This window comes from Medicago truncatula, chromosome 3 (assembly GCF_003473485.1).
Source record: "Medicago truncatula cultivar Jemalong A17 chromosome 3, MtrunA17r5.0-ANR, whole genome shotgun sequence".
In the NCBI taxonomy this organism is placed as follows: domain Eukaryota; kingdom Viridiplantae; phylum Streptophyta; class Magnoliopsida; order Fabales; family Fabaceae; genus Medicago; species Medicago truncatula.
The window spans coordinates 55,761,611-55,785,535 of record NC_053044.1 but is presented as its reverse complement, the minus strand read 5'-3'; the positions used below and the strand labels follow the sequence as shown (position 1 = coordinate 55,785,535).

The 23,925-nt window shown below is 33.8% G+C and overlaps 3 protein-coding genes and 1 long non-coding RNA gene across 7 annotated transcripts; 1 reads left to right on the top strand and 3 right to left on the bottom strand.

Annotated features, from left to right (window-relative positions):
* On the bottom strand, positions 1 to 4,463 carry LOC25490192 (probable DNA-3-methyladenine glycosylase 2). Its single transcript, XM_039832156.1, has 3 exons — positions 4,349 to 4,463; positions 3,021 to 4,196; positions 1 to 469 (listed from the first exon to the last, which is right to left on the bottom strand). Exons 2-3 carry the CDS (start codon positions 4,127 to 4,129, stop codon positions 445 to 447), a joined length of 1,134 nt encoding a protein of 377 aa, XP_039688090.1. The 5' UTR covers positions 4,130 to 4,196; positions 4,349 to 4,463; the 3' UTR covers positions 1 to 444.
* A 1,044-nt stretch (positions 4,464 to 5,507) lies between these two features.
* LOC25490191 (protein RADIALIS-like 4) lies at positions 5,508 to 6,465 on the bottom strand. Its single transcript, XM_013606668.3, has 2 exons — positions 6,185 to 6,465; positions 5,508 to 5,730 (listed from the first exon to the last, which is right to left on the bottom strand). Exons 1-2 carry the CDS (start codon positions 6,433 to 6,435, stop codon positions 5,706 to 5,708), a joined length of 276 nt encoding a protein of 91 aa, XP_013462122.1. The 5' UTR covers positions 6,436 to 6,465; the 3' UTR covers positions 5,508 to 5,705.
* Positions 5,726 to 7,578, top strand: LOC112420385 (uncharacterized). The gene is made up of 3 exons (XR_003010421.2): positions 5,726 to 5,905; positions 6,237 to 6,712; positions 6,837 to 7,578. It is a non-coding gene; the product is annotated as an uncharacterized lncRNA (long non-coding RNA).
* Positions 7,579 to 15,594: 8,016 nt separating this feature from the next.
* On the bottom strand, positions 15,595 to 23,880 carry LOC25490190 (5'-nucleotidase domain-containing protein 4). 4 transcript variants are annotated; one of them, XM_024779428.2, is made up of 17 exons: positions 23,152 to 23,879; positions 21,571 to 21,887; positions 21,279 to 21,356; positions 20,934 to 21,154; positions 20,235 to 20,327; positions 19,966 to 20,049; positions 19,245 to 19,355; positions 18,425 to 18,530; positions 18,280 to 18,342; positions 18,041 to 18,094; positions 17,904 to 17,961; positions 17,631 to 17,707; positions 17,342 to 17,442; positions 17,192 to 17,252; positions 17,050 to 17,109; positions 16,856 to 16,918; positions 15,595 to 16,513 (listed from the first exon to the last, which is right to left on the bottom strand). In XM_024779428.2, exons 1-17 carry the CDS (start codon positions 23,294 to 23,296, stop codon positions 16,376 to 16,378), a joined length of 1,830 nt encoding a protein of 609 aa, XP_024635196.1. In that variant the 5' UTR covers positions 23,297 to 23,879; the 3' UTR covers positions 15,595 to 16,375. The 4 variants fall into 4 exon arrangements, with proteins under 4 accessions (XP_024635196.1, XP_024635197.1, XP_024635198.1 ...); XM_024779429.2 differs by having other exon boundaries at positions 17,342 to 17,412; positions 23,152 to 23,876; XM_024779430.2 differs by lacking the exon at positions 19,245 to 19,355 and having other exon boundaries at positions 23,152 to 23,880.
* Between the last annotated feature and the right edge of the window lie 45 nt (positions 23,881 to 23,925).

Sequence of the window (23,925 nt, the reverse complement as noted above, 5' to 3'; positions counted from 1 at the left end):
TAAATAAACAATTACTCAAATTCATTCAAATTGAAACCTATAAATTAAATACGAATCATCCAGCATTTATATTGACATCCAAATTCTATCTATGCAAAGGGTCACATTCGCTAACACGACGTGAAACAAGGACTCACATTAGATACAAGGTCCCAATTCCAAACCACAGTACCAAGCGGTAAAAGATGACTTGACAACTTGAAATTGGCCTCCGACCATTACAATTGGCAAATTAAAAAGCAAAACTAAGGACTAGCCTTTATTAATCTTGCACAAGTTTTACTAAACACAAGGTAATCATACACTAATCCATCAATGCAATGTTCATGTTTCAGTGCTAACATCTATCCGTAAGTATGCATAACAGACAGCATGGCTTTGCAACTTCAAGTATGAGTGTCTACTAGCGAAGCTTGATGACAACTTTCTCAAATTTGTCCGCTATCACTGTCCCCAAGCACAGGCAGCCCTACAAGCATCAGAATGAGACACAATAATGAGAGATATGCATGACAATTAAATTATTAAGTTGAACTATATACTTAATTACAAACCTCCGAGAAGATCGAGAACAGAAACGAAGGACAAAGGTGAAAACAAGTTTTTTTATACCAATGAATTCACAAACCCCTCCTCCTTCTAAGTAACTGAACTTTGCATATATAATTATAAAACACGGACAAATGAACAATAATTTTTTTTTTTTTTTTTTTTTGCAGTTGACACCATTGAAGCACATACTATAGCATAAACCATAATCCAAAGCAAACAGACAACAGGAGAGGGGCTATAGAAGTACAACATATATAGGAGGCTATAGAAGTACAACCAGCAGAAGAAAGAACTTCACGTCATTTAACTCTTTTTTGTCTTAATAAAGTTAGGACAACAGTTCTTAAGGTATATGCTATGCTACTGACAAAATAATCTCTAATGCAGGTTTTGATGCTTAGCTTCAGACACTGGGCTACATTAGAGAAACTGTTTCTCTCAACTAAATACATCTATGAAACACACCTATGAAACAACACTAGACATGCCTTCAATCTGAAGTGTGTGTCGGTGCATATAGAAATACACGCAGGATGAGTCCAATTACTAGACCACCAACCAATAACTTATGAAGAGACTGAACAGTAAATTTTCAAAATATGGTAAATAATTTATGCGAAATCCCAAAAAAACGAAGGTCACGCAGCAGCTAATTAGTGAAAAGATGTATACCCAATTCGAATGTCAATGATCAAATCAGATTAATTAAAAAATCAAATTCATTAATGAACAAAGAGAAACATACAAACAAATAGACTACTGAAAAGGACACATTTGATTGACCAAATAAAGCAAAACAAAGACGATATTATATCTAAAAATGACCACATTTGATTGACCAATTACAGATCATCTGAGATGCCTTGAAAAAATTAAAGGGACAAAAAGTTAACTCAGGCCATCCTAGAGCGTAACTTGCACAATTAACAAATAGGTTCAACACTAAACCACTAGACTTGCAATGTAAAAAAAATTTAGCTTCTCTATTAAACATGCATCTCGTGTTGTGCGTCAATTCCTTTTAACTTGCAAACACAATTTTTTTTCATTCACTGCCTTCTCTATTAAAAAAATTTAGTCTGATTTAGGCATTCATTAGAACAAGTCTCAACTGAAACTCAACTTGAAGCCTAATCAAAGAGATTAAAATGATGAATAAAAATTCTCACATCTTCATTCCTCAGGCAAACATAATAATATAATATACATTTCAGCCTAGAAACTTTCTGGCAAGAATATACTATTCATAATCATGTAATAATTGTGTGTAAAGGTGAGTGTCAACTCATCCCTAACAAGATGAATATGGTAACCTATGAAGCACGGACACTCCTCGGAATAGGTGTGTCCCGGTGTTGGACACGCGTCGGTGTCCGATACCGACACCGACACGACACCTATGATTACATTGAATTATGTAATTTTCTCAAATTATTATCCATGTCGTGTCCGGTGTCCGTGTCTGTGTCCGTGCTTCATAGATGGTAACAATGAACCACTCTCACTTATTTTTTATTGAAAAAATTACAAATTCACAGCACTTATTTTTTATTGAAAAAATTACAAATTCACAGCACTTCTTTCAGTCCCGAAGTCATAAGCCATGTATTCACGGCTCCATATTTAGTCAATCAAATTTTATTCAAGGAATCAACTCTTGATTGTATGCCATAAGTTATGATTCTTTGCTCTTTCACTTCCTATCTTATAGGTTAATATCATGCTTTTCTATACGAATCTTGGCTTCCTCACTTCATTAAATCTACACACTAGCAATACAAGAGAATGACAGAGCATGTAATTTTCGCCTATATATACAATATAGACTCATGAATCAAGAGATGTCCCCTGGTTAATCCCCCATTTCAAAAGCCATGACAAATTATTTCTAATACCGATATTGCTATTCAATTAATCACAAGATCAAAAGATATATCAAACTGTGAACGGAAATTGAACAATAATAATAGAACATGAAAATCATGATAGGCAACCATTAGGTGTGATTCCTGAAGGCTTACTTTGTCAAATGAAAGAAAAGAAAGAATACAGCATGCCCCATAAGATGAAAGTTCATATCTTGAGGAGAGTGACTGAACAAGAAGTGCAATAAAGATAACAAAGGAAGTTTATCTTCATTTAGTTCAAAGAAGCACACCTAGAGAGAATTAAAAAGTTGTAAATGAAAATTGGCCAAAACTACATTCACTTGTTTCGAGTTCATACATTTTTTCCAAATTCTGTTTTTACATTTCTATGCAATGCCTTGAATTACCTAAAAAGGATGATGAACACCTATGCCTAAAAGGAAGACTAAGACATGAAAGCTCTTAAGCACATGACAAATACTTGATTGCTATTGTAGATAGCCATCATTATCACCAACATATGCAATCTTAAGCAAACAACTTCGACAATTTTCAGACCAATCTATTTCAATTAAACGCACACACACACACACATCTTACCCCATATTAAACATGTTATTCATGGGATCCATAATTGGTTGTTGTGAATGCTGCTGCTGCTGCTGCTGCTGCTGCTGTTGATGGTGGTCCAGCTCATGCTGTTGCAAGCCGTTGCCAGTGGCAACAGCCACAGCAGTCGAAGGACTTCCCTTTGCTTCAACAAACCTCCACAAATACCATGAAGCAACCGACCGATAAGGCTTCCACTTCTCACATAATTGATCCATCTGAGATGGCCGAGGCAAGTCATCAAGATTATAAAGAATCTGAACCCCTTTCCGAACACCAAGATCATTAATCGGAAGAACATCCGGTCTATGCAGTGAGAAAATCATAAACATATGAACAGACCAAGAACCAATCCCATTAACCATAGTAAGCATAGTGAAAAGCGATTTATCATCCATATTTACAATAGCGGAATCAGAAAGTATCCCATTCTGATACTTCCTAGCCAAATCATGAAGATAACTAGCTTTTCTACCAGAAACCCCAATTTGACGAAGCTGTTGAGCAGTTAGGGCAAGAACATTATCAGGAACAACACCAGCTTCACCACCACAAAGAGCAATAAACCGCGTATAGATGGAAGTACCGGCTTTAAAAGCGAGTTGTTGATACAAGATACTACGGGTTAGGGCAAGGAATGGGGTTTGAAAATTATCAAACGTGGGTGGTTGATGAATGTCGATGAGAGGTGATAAGAGTGGGTCTGCGGAACGAAGGTAACGAATTGCAATCTCAACTTCACCTTCGCACGAAAGTGACCTAGGTACGATTTTCGGAACAGCTAGGGTTCGTTGTTGTGGTGGTTGAACCGTTTTGTTGTTCCGTCCGTTGGATTTTCCGGCGGCGGTGGAATTGGGTGGTTTTAGGGTTTCCGATTGAGATTCGGAGGTTGTTGGGTCGGGCGAGACCTTTCGGATCTTACGAGGACGGAGGGGCATTTTTGTGGCAGGGGCTTTGGTGTGTGGTGGAACATTGCTCAGTTCGGATTCGACGGGGATAATAGTTTGGACGGAGTCGACAGCGGTGGTGGCGGAGATTGTGTTGTCGGAAGAAACCCCTTGTGGTTGTGGCTGAGGTTGTTGTTGTGTGTCTTCGCCCATATGTGAGGATTGAATTCAAGATTAATTTCACGGTTACCGATAGGGTTAGGAGGAGAAAGAGTATTATCTTAATAATAATAATAATTGAATTTATATCAGTATCAATCGAACATTCAAGAGAGAATGTGTTAATAAAAAAATTAGTGATGGGGTGGGAAGAATAATGTGATTGTAGAGGAATGAAACGATTAAAAGCAAGATGAGATGAGAATCACTCACTGTGGTACTTTAAACAAAACTGGGTGTACGGATTTTCTTCATCTTCCTTCTTCTTGATCTTTGTCTTTGGTCGATCTTTCTTGATTTTCTTCTCTTTTGTTCGTATTACGCGACTTCGTGTTGCGTACGTAGACTAATGTATTGTTGGGCCCAAATATGACAGACCCAAACATAAGATAAGTTGGCTATTACTTTTTCCACCCTATTTTATTTTTGAAATTATCATTTACTCGTTCAACAAATATAATTTGAACTGTGTCACACAGAGTTCTATTTTATAAGTATTGTTGTTAAAACATTTTATGACTAAATTTCATCTGTTTGACAACATGAAATTTTGTAAAGTTCACGTTTGATTGAAATTCAGATATAATTCTATCATTTTTATTTTGTATAGGAGAATTTTCAAGAGCTCTTTTCTGTTTTTGGAAATTTGGCACAAATTGGTATCATATAACTTTCATAAATTTGGGGAAACATACAAGGAGACAGTGTTTATTCAAAATTTTAATTAAATATCATTTTGTTTAACATAGCATTAAATATTTTAAAAAAAATATCTACACTTATCTATTAAAATCTATTACCTCCCCTTATCAAATCAAACATGTACATAAAATTTCATCAATCTCATCCATTGAATCAAAGAGATCATAAGGTTTAAGAATATAATCTTCTTCTTCTTTTTTTTGCAGAGTTTTGTTATATTTTAGAATCTTTACTTACAAGTTACCAAGCATTAGATCTTTATGAACAATCTCTCTAACATTCACTTTTTTATTGAGTAAAACTCATGTAGGTCTCACCACTTTATATGAAATTCATTCTTAATGTGTGAGAAAGTAATGAAAACTTAACAATTTAGAAGTCAGTATAATAATATACAAACTCATATTTTTGGCAATAATAGTATTGAGAAGAAAAAATAAACCAATTATTTAATTTTATTTGTTTTTGCTTCATAAAAGCTCATATATATCAAAAGCTGTTTGCATTAAAGATAGCTATCTTGTCATTCCTTCATAAAGTTATCTCCTTAATTAAATCTGATTTCGTACATGGAGCACCGTTCATGTATATATTAAACTACTTTCACAGTTTTGGTATAAGGTTCTCTATCCTGAGATTAAAATTTTAGTTGACAGAACAAACGGCTACATATGCCAATATGTTTATCATTTATCATTTGACATGTTATTGGAATAATATCTCTACATGTATAGGAAATGTATTTTTATTTTTTTGACAGTTGTATAGAAAATACATTGCCCTGATACTTTATAGAGAGAGAGAGAGACTGAGAGTATTAAAAAGGCACATAATATATTTTATTTAATCATTCTTGCATAATCACCCTTTAGTGGAGACTTAGAGCCTTCATCCTGCATCATGCATGATAAATACAATCAGACTGTGACCAGAGATCAAATAAATAATATAATTGGTGAGTATGCATGTATGAATAATAATCAGGTTATTCATGTGCAACAAACATTTTGGATAGATATTCTTAAAGTTAAGATAGGAATCACTCAACTTTACATTACTAGCTTGAAGGTGAGAGATGTTTCCTACTTATAAACATATAAATATTTTGTAATCATCTTCTTCTCTTATATTTATTTTAATTACTGCATTACTGTTTTAATTGATTCTGGTTTTATACAAATTTTTTGGTTTGGTGTTGTTTTTGTTATGTTTGTGTAGTTTCTTTGTGTTTGATTGGTTTAAAGGCCATATTAATCTACATCAAATCAAGACTATGAATTTTTAGTCATATGAAACTTTTGATATATATAAATTGAAATTGGTTTAATATATGTAAGAAGTAAGAACCTTTTATCTTGATCCATTATGTAACTGTAACCAACATTATTTGTGTAATTAGGCAGGGGAACATGGCCTTCCTCGATCTGCCTAACATCTTCAACAAGGTCCTCATAATGCCTTTTCACTTCTTCAACAGTCTTCCCTCCCACAGCTCTAGCCACCTTCTGCCAAAGATCAGGAGTGTCCTTGTCCAACATTGCCAACGCATTCTCAAATCTTTTGTTCTGCTTTGTTGTCCAATTCGAACTTGAAGCCATTAATTGTAGTAGCAACTAACAACAATACTATGTATGATGTTTAATGAAGGATAGTGTCATTGCTAGCTGCCCTTTATATAGTAATGTAGGAGTTGGCCTATACATGAATAACTCATATGGACTATGATATGTCACTCACATGCAGACTTGATCAATAATAATTTCAGAAAACTATATAAGAATATATCGCATGTGTTGGTGTCCTGTTGAACACCAACACATATCGAATATTGAACACATATTTGATGACAGTGCTAGAGAGCATCTCATTCCTAAGGTAGAAAGTGGGTGAATTTGGGATTACATCAATTTTTATATTGGTTTAAGGCTTGATTATGGTCTAAGTAATGCAAGCAAACTAAATGTCGACTTTCCCTTAACCAAGAAAGTTATTGTTTCAGGAGCTCCTTCCAAGGACGTACCCGGGGAATACCGAGTTCGATTCCCAGAAGGAACAACGCTTGACCAGTGCGCATGCCTCTACGCACGAGCTGGATTAATCGTCTACCTTTGATGGGTCGGAAGCCTGCGAAAGCCAAAAAAAAAAAGTTATTGCTTCATGTATATAAGTTGTGAATTCCGTGTCACATCACGTGCATGTTTATATCCTAATTTTAGTGGCATTTGGGTTAAAGAATTCAACAGAAGGAGACCACTTTATATAAAATGCGGAATGTCCTCGTGGAATCTCAATGACAAGTTCCTTCTTCGCCCCCACCCATTACAAGTTGAGTTGAGGTGGACATTAAAAAACGGATCTCCTAATCCAACAATAGAAAATATTCATATTTATATGGTTAAGCATGTTTCATCATCAATGCAATTAACTAAAGAAACCAAAGAGTATTTTTTATATATGCAAATATTAGTCAATAAAACTGTTATATTAAAAGTTTGTTTGAAAATTGGTCTTTGTTTTAAGGTGCACAATATGATCTTCAGACGATATGTAACGGCTGTGGAGATTTGAACTTGCACGGTTAATAGGACAGGTTGGTCCACAATGTTCACGTGCCATGTATGTATGTACCTTGCGTGCGTTTAGCATTTTTCACGTAAGAGTACTATAGAAGTGTTTTAATCTTAGCGTGTGTTAGATTGTGCGATGAAGAGAATTGATTTTGATAGTATTGATTGTGTAGAAATGTTGTTAGTTAAAAGTAATTCTAATTAAAATTGATTTGTGTTTAAATAATTTTATGTAAAAGTGAGTTGAACTGTAAATTTATGTTTGAAAATCAATTATAGAATCAAAAGCTATAAATCATAGCTTCAAGTAGAAACAATTCTCGATGCATGATTAATTCTACTCGACAGGTAATCAATTATACACCTCTATAATCAATTTTGGTCCCTCTAAAAGTGGAACCAAACATACACATCTTTTGAGCAGTTTCTTTCGTCAAGTTGCAAATTAATATTTTTATTTTTTTTATAAAACTGAGTATCTCCACGCGCAACTGCTTAACTAATCTCTCAAAGTTTGTGGGACCCAAAGCTATAACGGGTTAGGCATTGCAAATTGAACATTAGAGATTTGACATACGGAGCTATGCCTATCCATATGTTTTACAAGTACATTTATATATAATGCAATTACAATTTTTAAGGTGGGCAACCGAAAGTGCCCTCTATTACAAATGGTTTACATTTTTGGTGAAAAGAGACGGTAACAAAAAGTTATGTAGCTTGAAATAGAATCTTTGTATCTACTTTCTCACTTCTTCGACAAGGATGGATACCCTTGCTCAAACATATTGGCATCATGACTAATGGTGTGTTATAACGGTGAGTAGCAAGTTTCATATTTGATAGAAAAATAATATGTAAAGAACCGATATAATTAATTGATGTCTTAATTAAGATTTCGGGTGAAAAGTATTGTTGAATCACTTTGTGTGGTTGTTGCAAAACTCAAATAATGATATTAGCTGCTTTAGATTCCGCTCGTCTCGTAATTCAATAATCACTTATGTAAATTAGAGCAATGATAACTAAACACAGGTTTACTAACACAATATAGAGGACGAACCATGTTGTTGCAGATGTTTGTGTTTGAAAAGTGTGTTGAGAAATCATTCTTGTGTAGGTTAGTATGAGTACAGCTACCAATCTTAAATTTTGTCCTAAGTTAGTCTTGTTTATCTTTGGATTTTTTTTCAATAAACATTTTTTTTTTTTATAGAGGTGGTGGCCGGGGTTTGAACCATTGACCCTACATATATTATATATTGTCCTAACCAACTAAGTTAAGCTTACAGTGTTCAAAATAACAAGACAGGGTGGAAAAAAAAGAAGAAAAAAAAAACTCTCCAACCCCATGATGCATTTCTACCGTGACAATGAATACGACACTAACAATATATATACTGACATTTATAATAATTTCAAAAAATGTAATTGTTTGAATGTAATCATATAAGGCATGTGGGGATTCTACGACATCTCTTTAATATGAAGTATTAATACTAAATAGTTGAGTGAATACCTAAATTCGTCCCTGGATTTTCATGAATCGAACAAAAATGTCACCCAATTAATCGAAATGCACACTTTGTCCCTGAATTTAACAAACGTCAATCAAAATAGTTCTTCCGTCCAAATGCTCCGTTAGTGCTGTTTAGTTGTCTTCCTGCATGGCTTGTTGTCTTGTACACGTGTCTACAAGGAAGTCACGTGTATAATGACCAATTTGATTGAAACGCACAATTTTTCAGCTGTACTTTTGAAATTCAATTGTTCCTGGATTTCCAAATTTACCTTTGTAATATATATACCTTTCCATGATCACATTTCAGCCAGAACATCAAAAACATCTCTGATCGTTCTCCTTCCCGCTAAACCCTTCATCATCTTCATCAACATCATCTCCGGCGAGGAACGTTGCAAAAGATTCAATTTTGATAGAAGATTTCGTCATTTCATAAGGTAACGCCGTTCCTATTCTTTTTCCATTCAGTCATGTTTGTTTTTTGTTTGTTTTCTCCCTTTTTGTGTCCGTTTTTGTGATTTTAATTTTTAGTTTTTAGGCATTTATTTTCAACTTTAAACTTCCTTAGATGTTTGCTTTGATGTTCGTTTTTGTTTGCTTTGATTGTGTGTTTTAGATTACCGATATTATGGTTTTGTGTTGAAGACGTAAAACATAAAAATGACGTGTTTTTATGTTTGGTTACTAAAAATTATGAACATTAGAGTAGTTATGAACAAGATTAGTGGTTGATTAAAACGGTATAGATTGTTTATTTTGTAGTGATGATTTGCATTTTGTGGGACATTGAGAAGATGGTGAAGAAATGCAGCGGCTACTTCAAGGTATCTAAGATGTGGTACTTGAAGTCGTTCAAAGGTGCTGAAGATGATCTTAATATTTGCTTGAATCCATTGAAAACGGATAAGCATTTTTTGGATATGGTGAAAGTTGCAAAGGCTAATGGAAATGAAGTGGAAATATATGCACAACATGTGGTGGATACAAATGAGGTTGAAATTGTACCATTATCAAGTGAAGAAAGGTGTGGATTGATTTGTCATAACTTAAGAGGATGTAATAAGCAAGGTGTTGCTAGGAGACCAAAGGACTAGATTGATACTGAGCCAGAAGAAGAAAATGTTGAAGAGAATGCAGAAAAATGTTGGAAATGTACCAGGAAATGCAGAAAATCATGTTGCTGAAAATGGTGGAGGTGTTGCAGAAAATGCTGGAAATGATGGACAAGTTGCACAAACTGTCAATGTTTGAAATGTTGTTGCTGGAAATGATGCAATTCATGGACAAAATGATGTCAATGGTGTTGCAAATGAAGCAGTGCTTACACAGGTATGACTGTTAAATTCTAAGGATTGATTTTCTAGTAAGTGTAGAAATTCAAGGACTAATTTGATTGAATGTTTTATTAAATAGGACTGATATGATTGAAACTCTTGTTGCAGGGTGTTCCTGCAAGGAGGTATGACATTAGAGGGCCAATTATTTCAAATGAGAGACTAAGCAAACACCAGTGAAGGGTCCTGCACCATCACATCCAACTGCTTCAAGTGCCATATCCAAATTATGGTCCATCCGGTTCAAGTCAACCTAAGTTCATGGAGTTTATCCCAATCCCCTGGCTTTTTAAAGAAGTGAAGCTTGATGCATGCTTAGATTATCCTTTTTGGAATATTTTGACTTGTTTACATTATGCCCCCTAGTTGTGTTCAAGTCAACCTAAGTCCTTTTTGTTAATGCCCCATAGTTGGGTTGCTTTTGCCTATGTAATATTTCAACCTTAAGACATATGACTTATTTAATGGTATTTTCAAGGATGAAGTTGTGTGTTTTGTCATTTTTAATTCAATTTCTGCAAATATATGCACCAAGGATCAACTTGTAAATATGTTTGTATAATTCAAGGACTTATGTGACGGTTTTTTTAAATAATTCATGGATCGATTTCATAGTAAGTTAAAATTAATAGGGACTTTATTAGAAAATATTTTTTAAAATCGATCAATTTCGTCCTTGAATTTTTTTAGCATTATACATCAATTTACTCCCTGCTTATGTGGCATATGACATGACAACCCATCTGAAATGTGAACAGCCACATCATCACCGTTAACACCCCAAATGGACGTAGGGACTATTTTGATTGACGTTTGTTAAATTCAGGGACAAAGAGTGCATTTCGATTAATTGGGGGACGTTTTTGTTCGATTCGTGAAAATCCAAGGACGAATTTGAGTATTCACTCCTAAATAGTTTTATCGATTTGATCCATGGCAAGGGGTAGTGATGCTAAACTTGAGCCTACATTTCTTTCTATTTGAGAAGCTTTATGTTCACTCCTCTACCAATTCAAGTTGGAATTGGGGCCATAATTTGTTCATTCGGATTGGTCTCCTTGTCCATGCTGAGATTCCAGAACCTATATGCTTTGAAAGCAATTGTCAAAGGGACTCACCAGTATTGATCCAGCAAAAAAAAAAAGGAGAAAAAAATAATTAATTTAATAATCAAACTAGTATAGTAATTAAAAATTGTTTTGCAAGTAGGGCTTTTCAAATCTCTTACAAGAGACCGTTAATTGTCTGCTATGTTGAATTCATGTTTGACTTTTCTATATAAATATGAGGATATAATATCATGTAGTACAAATTTAGAATCTTTATCATCTATGTTTACTTTCCACCGTGAATATATAACCAATCACCAGGGTACTGGATAAGTTGTTCTATCCCAATATTGTTCTTAATTAGTGAGGTGAGGTCCCTTCTATTGAACAAATTTATTCTATTTCTGGATGCCCTATAGCCATGGTCTCTAAATTTATATAGATAAATGTTAGATATGTACACGCCCACACTTTTACTCCATACAAGTTCCAATCACTACTTTCTGCATTCGCAAAGTTTTTGGAAAAATATGGATCAACAATAGAAACCATCAATTGTAAAACGAAAATGTTTTATGAACACCCAAATACTTTGAGAGAGAGAAATAGAGAGTGGTTAGATAGATATGATAGATTGGTGATTTGGTGGCAAGAGATTTTTATTTTTATTGTTGAAAGAGTAGTGATATTTGAACAACCATTTCATACAATTTTTAGTGACAATTTCTTTTTTCTCTCTTTCTATTGGTTGAAAATAATGGAGAGAGAAAAAGGAAGAGAGAGAATAAGAGGATAATGTGAGTATGAGAGAGAAAGTTGTCAAAAAATTGTCACAAAATGGATGTACATATATCATTTCTCTTTTTGAAAGGGTTGGATAGAGAGTAAATGAGAGTGTTGAATGGGTGTTGGAAAAATATTATTGTTGATCATAAAATCCAAGAGAAAAAATTATAATGTGAACCCCTTAATTTTCTCAACCGAACAACTCTCTCTGACAATTACGATCAACTTGCTAAAAATTAACTAAAAAAATTTTCGTCTCAACGGTTAATTTGAGATGGAGATTTTTTAGCTAACTTTTAATAATGAGATTCAAATCCATTTAAAAGGTGCAACCTTAATAAACTGTCACTTTAATATATATATATATATATATATATATGCAACACTCAATATAGAGCACTCTCTTTAACACTCACTCTCTTATTGGAATAAATCAATGTATGTTCCACCACTTTGTGTGGGTTCAATTTTCAAAGCGTAGACCCATAATGCTTTAAACCAATAAAAGAGTAAGTGTTAGAGAGAGTGCTTAAAAGAGAGTGTTGCTAGCATTCCTTATATATATATATATATATATATATATATATATATATATATATATATATATATATATATATATATATATAGGACATTTCTAATGAGAGGACTTTTATTATGAGAGATCCTCTTTCCCGTTCTTGTTTTTTTTTTGGAGCAATTTTCCTTTCTTCCTTACCAAAAAAAAAAAATCTGTTTCATCTCTTCTTTGACACTGTTGCGGTTCTTTCCAGTTCTTGGGCAAGCTATTTGTTGAACAATTCTAATTTCTCTATTAAAAAAGAATCATGCTTTTAATCAAATAATGAAATAAAAATGGTGATAATAGAACTCCAGAAGTTTAATTGAACACAAAAAGGATCATACGTAAGACCGGAAGAATCAATTATACTTTCTTTATTTTTGTTTGGTTTACAGATGCGAATTGTTTGCTGGGTATAAAAAATAAACTACAAAATTTTAACCTAATGTTTTGAGAACAATGGTGAGAATTGGTTGTTGTTGTTGTTGTTTTACTCGAATAAAAGATCATGAATTTCTAGTTGCTAAGTTATGTTTTGTCAAATCTGGAATTTGAAAAAAAATGAACTTGTAATGGAGAAACCCAGAAGCCTTTCCAGAGAGAGAAAGAGGAGAAGGGATAGGGATGAAGACACGCTAGTCTAAAACAAAGGCATGTGTGAACACTTAAATCTGGTCTGTTTAATTTAATCTAACTGTCAATATTTGTTCCTCTCATCTCTCACCATAAAAGCTTATCTCATTTGATACACCGTATATATATATATATAGAGGATGAATATTTTGACTCCAAGAGTAAGTTTATAGACTTACTCCAAATCTCCACCTTTCATCTTATTTTAATCTAATGGTTTAAATGTGAGTTTTAATTGTTAATCATGTGACCATCTTTTTGGATCTCATTTTTAGAAATATTTTCTCCATTTAATCTCCCTTTTTAATTAATGTAATAAATACCTCCCCAATTTTTTCTTTTCTTTTTGGCGCACCTTTGCCAATTCAAAAAGTGTTTTTTAATCTTTCTCTCCAACATTAGAGCAAGTTTGCAGTTTGAAATATAAATTAAAATGTAAGCTTTCCACTCTCACCTCTTGAACCTATGGATGAGAAGATTTTTTTTATTGAAATCTAAATCAAAAAGGAAAGAAATAGGATTGAGAGCCATCATGTAGAATTGAGGTTGGAGTGAAACGGAGAGCCATCACTTTCGTCAAACAAGCTTATAAGCTATAAGCTAAAAGCTAAAAGCTCTTTTTTTTAGTTTCCCAAACAGACCCTATATCCTATTGTTATTTATATGATTATCCAATCAAAGAAATTGGGTGTATACATAATCCATTGGGTGAGTTAGGGTACAAAGCATTAGGAGAAAATTTTATTGTTTTCTGAGAGTTAAAATAAATAAAAAAAGTAATTAAGGAAGAAAGGAAATTTGTTTTATGAGAATAAAATAAAAAACTTAAAGAGTGCATTTATGAGAGAAAGGAAGTTTGTTTTATGATAATTAATTAAGGGAGAATAATTGGAAAGATGGTCACATGATTAACAATTAAAACTCACATTTAAGCCATTAGATTAAAATAAGATGAAAGGTGGAGATTTGGAGTAGGTCTATAAACTTACTCTTGGAGTCAAAATATCCCTCCTCATATATATATATATATATTGTATTTTAGGGTAATTTGGAGGGAGGTACTAAATCATAAATGAGAAAAACATAAAAGGATCAAAGTCACTAAAAAAAGTGGAGGAGGGTAAAAATTCCACAATCGGTCAATAATTATTAAATAAGTCTTTTTCACCAACCTTCACTCTTATCTTTTTTTTTTTTTGAAGGATTCACTCTTATCTTTATACCTCGTGATTTTCGTGGTGGTAGGAATTTCATGGAAAATACGAATTTCATTGAATAATTAAGGGTAGATAGATTGTCTTTATAATAGAATATATTCCTTATTGCCTTTTGTTTAGTTTTGGTAAAGCAAAGAAACTTTGTTACTTTTGTTTTCTTCTTATTTTTTGCTAAAAGTGGTTCTTATAATACACAACAGATATCATTATCAGCCAAATGGGGTCAAATTCTGCCAGGTTGTTGTATTCGAGTTTGACCTGACAATTTGACAATAGAAAATTGCATGAGAGATTCAATTCCATAAACTTTATCATTCTAGCACCTATGCCATTTTTATTTTTTATTCCTTCAAAAAAAAAATGACAAGCAATAGCATGGCATGACGGTCTTCGTTATTTTTTTATTTTTTTTGAGGGGATGACGGTCTTCGTTGTTGTTCCTTCAGATTATGTGGAACTTGGTACATTTGGTTTGGACATAAAGGAATATTCAAAGAAAGGGGACTAAAAGAAAAGTCTAAGCAGATGAATAAAACTAGGTAGAGAATGAGAGATGCCATTACTTCTTTCTCAAAAGAATTGAAAATGTCTGCTAGTAAAGTTTTGTGATGTATATAGCCATTTATGTCACCAATGCTATTTCTTTACAACAACAAAAAATGTCAACAATGCTATTTGAAAGTTAATTTTAGACTAAGTATTTGGTCTTTCTTGTAAAAATTGATTAGTTTATTTTTTTTGTAAGTATCATTTGAATAAGATAAATTATTAAGGAGTTAGAAGAGTCCTTTTGGAATAGAGGGGAACTTGACTTCAACCATAGCAAGATCTGAAGGCCGAATCAATCGAAAGCAAATTTGTAAACAGTTATATATGTTTTTGGTTCTTACAAAATACTACTATTTGTTTTTATTCCTTTGTGTTTTGTTTTGGTTCTTGCAAAATTTGTTCATATTAAAATTGGTCTCTACAATATTATTTTAGTCCTTATTTTATTTATATTGAAGTTTGAGTAAAAGCACATCAATGAAAACATGGCATTGGCATATCAATGAAAATATGCAGCAAGGAATTAAACACTCAGATAAACTAAATATAACATCCTTGCTTTATTTAGTAGATAAGAGGAGTTGTTGTTAGGATACTAAATTAATGGCATCTCTCTCCCAGGTCAGGTACAGAGAAACACATGTAATAAGAATATGCACAGAGAAAAGTAAACTCAGTAGCAGATAGGAACAAAACAGAGATCGAAATACACACCACATTCGTCCACCCCCTACATTTTATTAAGTGTCATTCTTATTTCCCTTCCATTTTAGAGTTGGAAGCCTTCATATGTGAGCTTCTTATGCCCCCAAACTCAGGATCCTGCTCTTGTTCATTTCCTTTAACCAACTTTGCCTCCCATCTCTTTGTTGATATGGCTTTCCTCCTCTGGCTTAGTTATGTTTTTATGCAATTCACCCTTTTCCTCCACAGACCATAAGTACCAGAACATATTAGTTATTATCCTTTTAATTACAGAAGAATACAATAATAAATAATGATGTGTCAAAAAATAGTGCATATATCAATGAAAATTCATTTACACTTTGTGAAGTAACTAATCATCTGCAAGTATATTAAATGAAGACGCTGAATTTCTTTAATTGCCACTGCACATTAGCACCCCCACGTTAGTTGTGGACGAAACTGTAGAACATTTGATGATAAAATCTAGCATCTTTTTTCCCCTTGTAACAAAAAATATCATACGGCGCTTTGAATTACTAAAATGAGCAAGAGAACGGGGGTGGGAACCAGAAACTCGTGACAGATCAGAATCCAATTTTCCAAACGCAAAGGAATGCTGCCCCAAATTCTGAAACTTACATTTCCCGTGGCTCAGAAGCCAGAATTCCAAATTCATGCTGCATAAAATCTTCACTGGGTCTGTAATACTTGTCTGGAGAGTGCAAGGCCAGGTTAGATACTTGGCTGGTATAAAGGCAGGCAAACCTCTCAACCTGCATCAGGAGAATTGATTGAATTAATTATCTTTTAGTGGGGTCAAATTGATATTATGACTTGGGAGTAAGGAAGAACAGCTGGCACATATAAGGTTTACCAGTTTCTTCTTGAAAGTGCTAAAATAAGACGTGCAGGTTTTCCTAGACAATCATACCTTTTTTTGTTTGATTCTATGCATCCATGTTTTTTTCTTCAGTAAATCATATATCAACTACATTATTCCTACCAGCCACTCTAATAGTAATTCGAAAGATATAACTATATATGCATTTTCCTGTTGTACACTGGTTTGGAAATGGGGCATCTACTCCTAAACTACCAAAGGAGTCCCATTTTACCTGATGAGCAAAGCGAGAATTCTGATAACCGGTTTTCATAAGCTGTCCCCATGGTTCGTGAAACTGCGATAATTATTTAAAAAAATCAACATCAGTGATCAGTCATACAATGCCCGTCTGATATATTGTAACTGTATATGACGGTAAAACGAGAACTAAAGAAAATGAAATCGGCTGACAGTTGAACTTTCTACCCTTTGATGTAATTTTCTTTGAGCTTCTTGATGGATTAATCGCATTTTCTCTCTTTCAAGCTGCCAAAAAAAAATAGGCCCTTGTCAAATGTATGAAATTGGACTTCAATGTATCACATGAAAACGGACCTAAAGGACAAACCTCCAATTTATCAAGTGCTGAAGATAGCTTCTGTTTGGCCTTAGCATCTGGGTTCTTGAATCTGAAAAGTTAAAAGTAGTGCAGTACTTTATAATAATGCAAACAGATAATAAGGAAGGACTTGTTTGAGAGTTCCAAAGTTATACTAACTTAAGAGACCACTTCAGATGATGTACTTCATCTTCAATGCGATCACGCTCACTCCTCAAGAATTGAAGCTCCTGCATGAGAATATTCAAGTAAAAATCTTCCTGAATATGAATTAGCTTGTCAGGTCTTTATTGAGAAGGAGAATAAGAAGAATGTAAAAGCACACCTAATCAACAAAATATCAGAAGCCCACATAAACAAGTCATATTTTTTTTTCTAATTATTTTTTATAAAGCCAAGGCTTGACAAAAAAATAGTTCTAAATCGAGGAAATAAAATTAATAAGCACCTTCCGGGTGTCCCTTGATTCCCAGAGGAGTTTAACCTCCTTCTCCAGCTCTGGGATTACAAGCATTGTCCTCCATCCTGCTCGTTGAGCACATTGCATCACAATCAATTTAATTTACTTACATCAGAATCCACACATATACTAAATTTTGAAGGAGTTTATATTTGAGTTTCTACTCATCAAAGGTACCATAGGTTCATCAAAATTTACTGGTAGATAGACTAAGTGCAAAATACATTGCATAGTATAGTTGTAAGGATTAATATGATATACCAAGAACCTTTTTGCTACGTAATATGTCTCCATAAATGTGATCCCCAACATACAGAACCTACACATAAAGCATCCAGATTTTTACAGGAAGCTTCAGTAATAACAATAATCCTCAAGTACTCTTAATTAACAACTACCTGTGAACTTGATTCAATGGAAAGCAGTTTATGCAGATGAGCTACATTGCCTCCCTACAACAGATGTTCGCAATCACTAGGTAAATACAGAGATCTTGTCAAAAATGAAAGGTAAATACTGAGATCCTAAGCTATCAAACATTTACGGATACAGACTAAGGATTAAGATAACTTTAACTTCAAATAGATTTGTGTCCTAAACAAAATTATTTTCATTTTACAGAGGATAATGATTGTACCTGGAAAACTTGGCAAGCGTGATTCGTTGCTTCTGTGAATATCCTTGCTGAGATGTTCCCCACCTTTCAATATAAAAAAAAATATGGCCCAAATCTTTATACAAGATATAAAGGAATGAATGAAATGATGTGCTATTGTGCTAACCTGAGGCATAGGAGAGCCATTATCTGTATTGAGTAGCATTCCAGTCTCAGGCACAACCTCAAATAGGTTGGCACGATTTTCCTCATGAAAAAATCCTGGCTTCGCACTGTAGGATAGTGGATGTGAACAGGTTAGCAGCCAAATCCACAACTAAAACATTATAGCATGCTATCAGAAACCCAACAGTTAACGCTCAAGATAAAAAACACTGCTTGGATGTTTCTTACTCCCTTTAATATAAGACTCCTTCAACTAATTCACGGATATTAAGAAAAGTGGTTGATTTAGTTAATATTGTTAATTGAAATAAATTTGTCAATAATGTGTACTGATTGTCACCAATTAATTTTTAGCCTCATAATTCCCTATCTTACTCTTTGCACTCTTTCCACCAGTCCTCACAAGAGATTTTTTTTTTTCCATGTGTAAAATAAATAGGGTTATTTATGTAAAGAAATAGTTAATGCAATGAACAATTTGAAATGTGTCGTATAAAAAAGAAAAAACAAATCTAAAAAAGTCTTATATTTAGGGATGGATAGAGTAAGTTATCATGTTTATTAAATAAGTGTCATGTATGTCATGTCATCAAATGGAGGAAGATGTGTACTGTGATCTGACAAAAAAACTTGCAAATGCAATTCACTGAACAACATAAGGACTAAAGTAAACAGTTGGAAAGCACCCATTTATTGTTTGTAACATAATTTGTGCATCATAGGAATCCAAGGGCCAGAAGGGTAAAATTCATATTAGGCAGAATAATGAAGCCAAAGAAAACAGATATAACTGGGTAACGCTGCCAAGAGAAGAACATGACCTGCCAGTGATAACCACATCAAAGTATTGAAGCCATTCAAAATTGTTACTGCCACCTACCATTGTGGATCCACAGAGGAAATTCATGACAGTATTTGTATAGTCCCATAAACTGCAAATGGAATAGGAAAGAATGAAAGATCCTAGTTAAAATACCCGTAGACAAGGATACCAGCTGATGCTTTTTGAGATAACCCATTACAATACTCTCTCTTAAATCAATTCCCTACAAATTTAAATACTTTTCAATTCTTATCTTGTAAATCTGCAATGCATAAAAACTCATTTCACTCTACTAATTTTGAACATTATGTATGAGCCACGTTTCACCAGCTAAGCACTACATATCTGATCTTTTAAAAAGGAAAGTGTTAAAATGTCTTTTAAACAAACACATTTGAATGTCCCATCAGTCATTAATAACACCAAGATATTTTGCCTACTTACCGAAAACTTGTATTCTTATGCTTACATAAAGGATATTATGCTTACATAAATACTACTCCAGTCTCATAAGCAAAAAAAGAAGCAATTTTTTTTGGTCCAAAATATAAGCAAAACTTGACTAATTTCTCCATGTTATATATGCTATTATTCTCAAAATACCCTTTAATGGAACAAGGTCCCATACAAAGTTTAATTAAAAGAAAGGGTAATTCAGAAAATGCAATTAATTTTTTAATTACACCAAAAAAATTAAATGATGTTAACTACTATTTTACCTATTTGTCACTAAAAATGTTGCACGTCCAGATTCTCTGAGCATTTCAAGCATGGGCACTATCAGGTTGTCTTCATTGATATACCTGATAGATAAAATTTAAACAAAAATCTGAGGAATTTAGAATAGTTCTATAAAGAATTCATAGATGATATATGAACATGATTTTCACAAAGAAAAAATTATGACATTGGGATTCTTATACTTGTTGCTTGCATAATAATTATTTGTTCACTTCTCACTTTGATAGGGTGGTGATTATATTCATACCTTCCTGGATCTTTAGCAACCATTTGCTTCAACGTCCCATCACGGTGGCACAAATCAACAGCAGCTCGAACATCTTTATACATGCGAGCATAACTAGAAGAACATTTTGGACAGAATTAAATGCATAAAGAACAACCACCAAAGCATTTCCTACGTGGAGTCAACTACATGGGATAAATGATGCAACGGTAAAGGTTTGTGTGTATCTCAACTCGTATGTATAATGAATTAATGAAGCCATTTACCACCTGTTTGACCGTTTCTATGAAAATATAAAGAATTGCCATTCCTTTTTCATTTTCAACTAACAGTGGGTTTCCAATTTTTTGAATTAAAAATTAATGGCCTAATAGTTATTATAACGCTATCCATTAATTTCACCTGCCTGTTATTCATGTGGTAGCAGTTTACAATCAGGATTAGCACTAAGCTCCAAGGTATGTCGAGCTTCTAAAGCCCGATTAGCCAAGTCTATGTTCATACCCACAAAGAAGCCAAGTCTTCCCGGAAGGTAATATTTTAATATATATCAATTAATGCTAAATTCCTTTCAATAAATTAGTGAAGAAACCAGCCCTTCAAAAGAAAAAAGGAGAGAAAAAAAAAACAATGATTGCCTAGTCCTGGAATCATTTAGTTGTAATAAAAGCATACAAAATTCTCAAAATGAAAATTCACAAGAGCAGGAATAAATCTTACTCAACGCCTTCTCGAATCTTTTCAGGATTACTATCCTTAAAATCAACCAGTTGAGCAAACAAGTAGGCTTCCGCAAGAGAAAAAAGTGTATCAATTAGAGCATAGTCTGGCTCGTCAAATGAATCGCGTACTAAAGTATTTCCGTAGGTCCCAACTTTATCTTCTTTTGATAACTCTCTAAATCCATGATAGGCTACTTTCACATACTTGTGGCGATCCATCTAAATACATACAGCAGCAATTCAACAGTCAAACAGAGAAAGTGAGACAAAAGTTTACCATGCGATCTATTATGTTTTTCCAGTGCTGAAAGCGATGGAAAGAAAACAATTAGGCAGTCTTAACCTTCAAGATATTTCCTCGTTTTTTGTCAAGAACCAAGCCCCTGACCATGTACTTCCAGTTAAAAGACCAATTTAGTAACTGCAGAAGAGAAAAAGGTTTTTAGCCAAAATATAACAGAATGTAAGATACCTGCAAAGAATATGCAAATAAGTAAAATCCCTTAACATAGTGAACCAAGAGGGAGTTGGTAAAACTATAACAAAAAATGCATATCACACTACCATCCCTATCGTAATTACTGCAAGAAAAAGGAAAAACATGGTAAAAGTGTTGTAAGACTGATAGGACAAACCTCACTAGGATATCCTAAATCGTAAACCAGCTTTTTAATTGTGCCTTGATAAGCAAGGGATTCAAAAGTTTCGGGCTTGTATTGTGCCAGAGTATAGTCCATGTCAAATCCCACAGCAACAATGTTCTTCATATTCAGTGACCGGTTACAAAATATCTGTTTGCCTCTATCAGTTTTAGATCCATGTTCAGGAGAAGATGACCATACACGTGGCTGTTTTCCACTATCACTGTCGGGCAAGTCCACTGATCTTGAGTCATGTATACCAACATCATGATTCTCGTCCATTGAAGATTGAGAATGCAATTGGCTAGCTCCTGATAGATTTAACACGGCAAAGAGTTATACAAGGGTAATAATTAGGAATCACTTCAGCATATGTAATGACCACAACATGTAACAATGATCTCAACACGATGACTATTTTAAGTAAAAATTTATCAAGTTCCGCTAATTTTGAAATGGTACCCCCCAAAAATAGGCGGGATAATACAACATGAGTCCAAAATTTTGATAAAGGAATGCATTCACTTCCAGGTTTCCTCAACATTGGCCATTCACAAGATATAGTAATCTATTAAAATATTAGTATTCAGCAATTAGGACTTTCATTGCAATAAAACTGCTACATGTGAATCCTGCAAACAAAAACACTCATACAGATAACTAAGACCAGTTCAATCTGTCTGACAAGTAAAGTGATGAGAGATTTGATGATCAGCACAGATTTAACGAGGCATCCAACCTTAAAAACTTAATTACTCTAACACTCACCATACAATCCACAGCAAATAAATTTTAGGAAAAACGGCTTAAAAAAAACGATAGAACTTAAAAACTAGAACGAAAGTATAGCTCTAACCCCATTCTTTGCAGTGAATTTTGGCATCATACCTCGGTTGTGAAAGAATTATAACACACAATGCAACTTCTTTATTAAGAAGAATAATCCTCTAAGTTCCTAGTATTTCAAAAATTTCCCACCGATCCATATCACGAATCTCACACTATGAAGGAACCAGTTTTGTAAAACTTCTCCCCAAGTAATTATATAAAACAAAATGTTCACGAATCTTATATTATCTACGAGTCTTTTAAACAGCTAGCTACATGATCCATAAGGCCTAGCACAACCGGTACCAACATTGTTAGGCTGGATATCTTCTGTGGTGTCCTGGGTTCGAACTCTGGACCTTCCAGTTTATGTGTAAGAGTTATAGTGGTGCTTGTTACTTCGTCTACCGACAAAAAAAAAAAAAAAAAAAACAGCTACCTACATGTTGATATAACGGTATGTCTATGAACTCAAACGGACTTTTCCACTGGTGAAGAACATAGAAACTCCTACAAGGCATCGTTTGTATAAACAGCTTAACTAAGTGCTTATAGCAATAAGTACTTATGAATAAGTTATTGAATTACAGTCAAACTATTTTCATGTAAATAAACAGTCAAACTTAAGGAAGTCTCTAAAACAGTTTCACGATAAATTCAAATAAGTCAATCGAAACAAACAAATAAAGAAATGGTTCAAAAAACTTAGAGCACAAGAAATCATCAGGTTTAGCAACGAAAACGAACCTGGTGATGCGATGTTGGGGAAGAGACGAGAAGGTTTAGCGGAAATTCCAAATGCAAAGGAAATCCGAGAAGATAAAAGAGGTGATATGAGTTGAGGAGAGAAGTTAGAGAGAGAAAATGAGAATAGCCTCTTAGGAATTCGCATCGTGCAGCAACAGATTAGTGATTAAATAGGCTTAGACATGCTGCAGATGAATCTGATTCTAACAGAGTGCGAAATGCAACTTCACAATCACAACTGGCATAAGCATAAGCAGCATTAAACTAATTTTGCCTAATTGGAACTGAAACGTGGTGGCATCATTTGGAACAAAAGAGGATTATTCCTATTTCCTATACTGGAATTGGATTTTGTATCTAATAATAATCAATTCATGTTGGGGAAGGAATTAATTCCCCTCTTCTTCTTTCTTTTTTTTTATCTTAGTATAGTATGTAGTGGATGTAGAGCACTAATTTGTTCCCATCTTTTCACCTAATATTCTCTATTATTCATTGTCGTAAGAAAAAATGGTATTAAACATACTGATATAAGTAAGGGTTTGGAGTTAGAATGAATAGGGGTGAGGTTTGTAGTATTTTGCAAATTGCAATGGGAGAATTTGTTGGTGGAAATGGTGGTTTCTGTGAAATGAAATTTTGATGGTGTGACACGTGGAGGGGATTGTTTTTGCATTTTTGTGCTGATTTCTTACTTTCTGGTTGTGGCTTGGATAAGTAGTGCCCGGCTACAATTTTTTGGTCAATACTCACTTAATACGCAGATCAGAATTG